Source organism: Gracilinanus agilis, chromosome X (genome assembly GCF_016433145.1).
Source record: "Gracilinanus agilis isolate LMUSP501 chromosome X, AgileGrace, whole genome shotgun sequence".
Classification (NCBI taxonomy): Eukaryota; Metazoa; Chordata; class Mammalia; order Didelphimorphia; family Didelphidae; genus Gracilinanus; species Gracilinanus agilis.
This window is the reverse complement of record NC_058136.1, coordinates 27,752,878-27,756,416: the sequence shown is the minus strand read 5'-3', so window position 1 is coordinate 27,756,416 and position 3,539 is coordinate 27,752,878. Positions and strand designations below refer to the sequence as shown.

General features: G+C 46.5%; 1 protein-coding gene across 1 annotated transcript; it reads left to right on the top strand.

The window, feature by feature from the left end:
- The first annotated feature begins 417 nt into the window (after positions 1–417).
- Positions 418–2,664, top strand: LOC123253530 (elongin-A-like). Its single transcript, XM_044682706.1, has 3 exons — positions 418–877; positions 939–1,027; positions 1,639–2,664. The coding sequence occupies exons 1-3, from the start codon at positions 418–420 to the stop codon at positions 2,662–2,664; spliced, it is 1,575 nt and encodes a 524-aa protein (XP_044538641.1).
- Positions 2,665–3,539: the final 875 nt, after the last annotated feature.

The following is a 3,539-nucleotide window of genomic DNA, read 5'->3' as shown; positions in this document are numbered from 1 at the left end:
ATACTGAAGGATACTGCCTCTTGCCCCCCCCACCTCCCACCCCCGCGGCTCTCGGCTTCCCGCTGGACCCCTGCGCCACCCCGCCCCCTCCTCGCGTGCCCCCCATCCATACGTAACATCATATCTACTGTTTATGCGTAACTAAAGGAAAGTTCCATGGGAGGCGGCAAGGGGTGGCCAAAGTGAGAGGAGGCCTATTTCTAGACCTGTCTGGGACAGAAAAGCAAAAGTCGGAGAGAACGTTCTTCTTCTTCTTCTTCACAAATTGGAATTCCTGCGCTGTGCATCGATCCGACCCCAGGTGGGGAGTCCAGAAGGGAGCTAGCTTCCGCTCGCCCCCCACCCCACCCTCTCAAGTTGGACGCACCCAAGGCCACTTCTAGCCTAGGCAACAAGACAACTGTGCCACTAGCAACGATGGCCTCTAAGCAGGAGGCCGCTCTCGTTGAGTTGGTAGAGCAACTACAGGCACAGCTCCTCTGGCTCCCGCAACCAAAAAAGGTATTGAAATATATAAAAAGACTTAATGATTTACCAATAACAGCAGATGTTCTGGTCGAGACCGGAGTTGGCCTTATCGTGAACGGTTTACGTGGCTATGAAGAAGTGGGGGCTCTGGCCAGGGGCCTAGTGGAGCGATGGAAGAATCTAGCCCCGATCGATGTAGATTCCGACTCCGACCTGGACCTGGATCTCAAGGAACAGGACGCCGAAAGGAATCGAGCCCGGAAGCGGCCCTACAATTTCTGTACGGCGGAGGGCAACTTCCAACAGACCTGTAAACCGTCAGCCAGCCAGCCACAGAATCCAGACCTTAAAGGTAAAAAACAACCAAAGCCCCGGGAGCTAGAGAAAAGCTTCAGAGCATTACCTGAGAGTGAGAGGGGGGAACAGAGAAAAGAATTTAATACGGTTTTTCCGTTGGACTGTCCAGGCAGTGGCCGAGTTCAGTCACAGCCTTCCACCAGCCTTCAACAGCCCAACGCCAGCTGTTCGAGCCTGTGGGAAGAGAAAGATCCGAAATTTGGTCAAGGCCTAGGTCTCCACATTCAAGACAAAGTAAAGACCGTTCAAGAGAATCTAGTAGGCGAGGCATGCCAGATTCGAACGGGGTCCCTCAATAAGACTTGGGGACATGAATTGTATCAGAAAGAAAAGTATCAACTGGATTTAGAGGGGCAAAAGAAAAAATTTGCTTTGAGCAGAGAAACTATACTTAATGTTGACACCAGAGGGGCGTACCAGAGGCCACCCTCCGGAACTGACACAAGGGAGAAACAGACTGGGACCATCACCCCGAGAGATAAGGACAAAGAGGGCTGTAATGTCAAAAAGGATTTTCCTCCGGCTGGATTGGCTTTCGTAAAACATGTTACAAAACCCAAAATCCCGGACCCTCTGGAGTCCAAAGGGGAAAAAACCCAACTAAGTAAGGAGCCGTTGGATATAGAAAAATGGATGAAAGACAAGGGGGTGTCGAGCAGTTTACAGCCCCAGGAGAGGAAATATATAGCTCCAAATGCCCACAAAAGCACAGCAAACTGCCTTCTAAGATCTGGGGAGGCAGAAGCCTATGATAAAGATGGACAGCCCACCACAACTTTCGGGTTTAACCTCAGCTGTGCCTGGCAGCCACAGAGGAAAAAGAATCTGAGCGTTCCAACTGTAGTTCATGGAGACAAAGGTCACGCTAAAGAGAACAGCGCCAGAACTGATAGTAAAAGCCCCTATTCAGTTCAAAAGCTGCCTAACATGAATGATGGCAAACCAGAGCAACAACAATCTGGAACTATGTTGGCCAAACGGAAAAACATCTCCATCCCTCTGACACCACACTTGGGGGATCTCCCCTTGCCTGCAGAACAAGCGAGTCGTCAGTTTTCGTCACTCGGAACACCTCTCCCCGCGAAATCGAAGAAGAAATCAACATCCTACCATGACGACGAGGGCCTCGGATTTATAGGACGAAGAAGAAATTCCAAGATGCAAGTTTACTCAGGACCTAAATGTGTTTACCAACCGAAATTAATATCGCTGCACCAGCAATGTATCAAGGTCCTCAATAACAATTTAGATTCCATCTTTGATATTGGTAGTGTACCTTATACTGTGCTGGAGCCCGTCCTGGAGAAATGTACGCCGAAACAACTGCAGAGGATTGAGGAATATAATCATTTTTTAATTGGGGAGACCAACCAATTGTGGAAAACTCATTGTAATCGAGATTTTAAGTGGGAACAACCAAGGGAGTTTGAGTCCTGGAGGGAGCTTTACCTTCGGCTCCAGGAAGCCCGAGAGCAGAGGCTGCTGCTCTTGACCGAGAATATTCGATCTTCTCATGCCAATAAACCCAAAGGCCGTCAGACAATGATGGCCTTTGTTAATTCTGAGGCTAAACCGCCTCGGGATATTAGAAAGAGGCAGGAAAAATTTGGCACTGGCAGAGTAGCTACTCCTGAAATGACCAGGCCTGCCTTATACACCCCAACCACTCCCTATGGTCACAGTGCTGTCCAGCCCCATGCTGGCTCAAACACTGGCAGTTTCCAATCCACATCGGCCAGTAGCACTGCTTCTTGCGATTCTAGAAGAACCTCTGCAAAAAAGGTTGCCCCAATGATGGCCAAAACCATCAAGGCTTTCAAAAATAGATTCTCCCGCTGAAAAGCCTTTCTGTAAAATGGGAGTAGAGGCAAAGCAAGGTATTTCTTATTCTGGCAGAGAAGGGCTTCTCTGAAATTAATAAAACAACCTAGAATCCTTTGCTTCATGGAACACGTTGTTAAATGTTTCTCTTGAACCTGCCCGTGGATTAACGGTATCGTTTGTTAGGTTTAGCCCCTGTTAGCTCCCCGTATCTAACCCCTGCCTCCCGAACCTAGGAATATTTTAGCCATTTTAGGAAATAGATGACGTTTGGGCTTCCAGAGGATTTTAATTGCAATTCATCCTTCTGGACTGACCTCTTTGTAAGCTAGAATAGAAAACTGTTTTAACTAAGAAATACTGCCCTGATTTATAAAATATCCCCCCCCCCCAAATAGAGAGTTGAGAGAAGAATATATTTATAAGAGAAAAAGTAGAGATAGCTTAGATTTTAGCAAATTATTTGATAGTCTTTAGTGCTAGCCGCATGGGCAAGATGGAATATTATGAACTAGATGGCAATAAGTTTAAGTAGATTAAGAACTGGTGGATGGGCTGGGTCCAAGGAGAAGTTATTAACGTTTTTACTTTTCTCAAGTGTTCCAGAGATCTGGGGTTGGTCCTGTGCTTTTGAATGTTTTGATCAGCAAGCCAAAAGTTACCTCTCTATCCGACTTTCATGTGATCTAGAAAGGACAGGTAACACCTCCAATGGCAGACTCGGGATCTAAAGCGATCCTGACAGGTTAGAACCCTGGGACGGATCTAATGAGATGAAATTTAACGGTAATAAATAATAAATGTTAAAGTATAAAATGATATTTAATGATTTATCTTGAATTATATTTTCATAAAATAATGCATAGTTATTATAAGTATTCGAAACTCCAAAT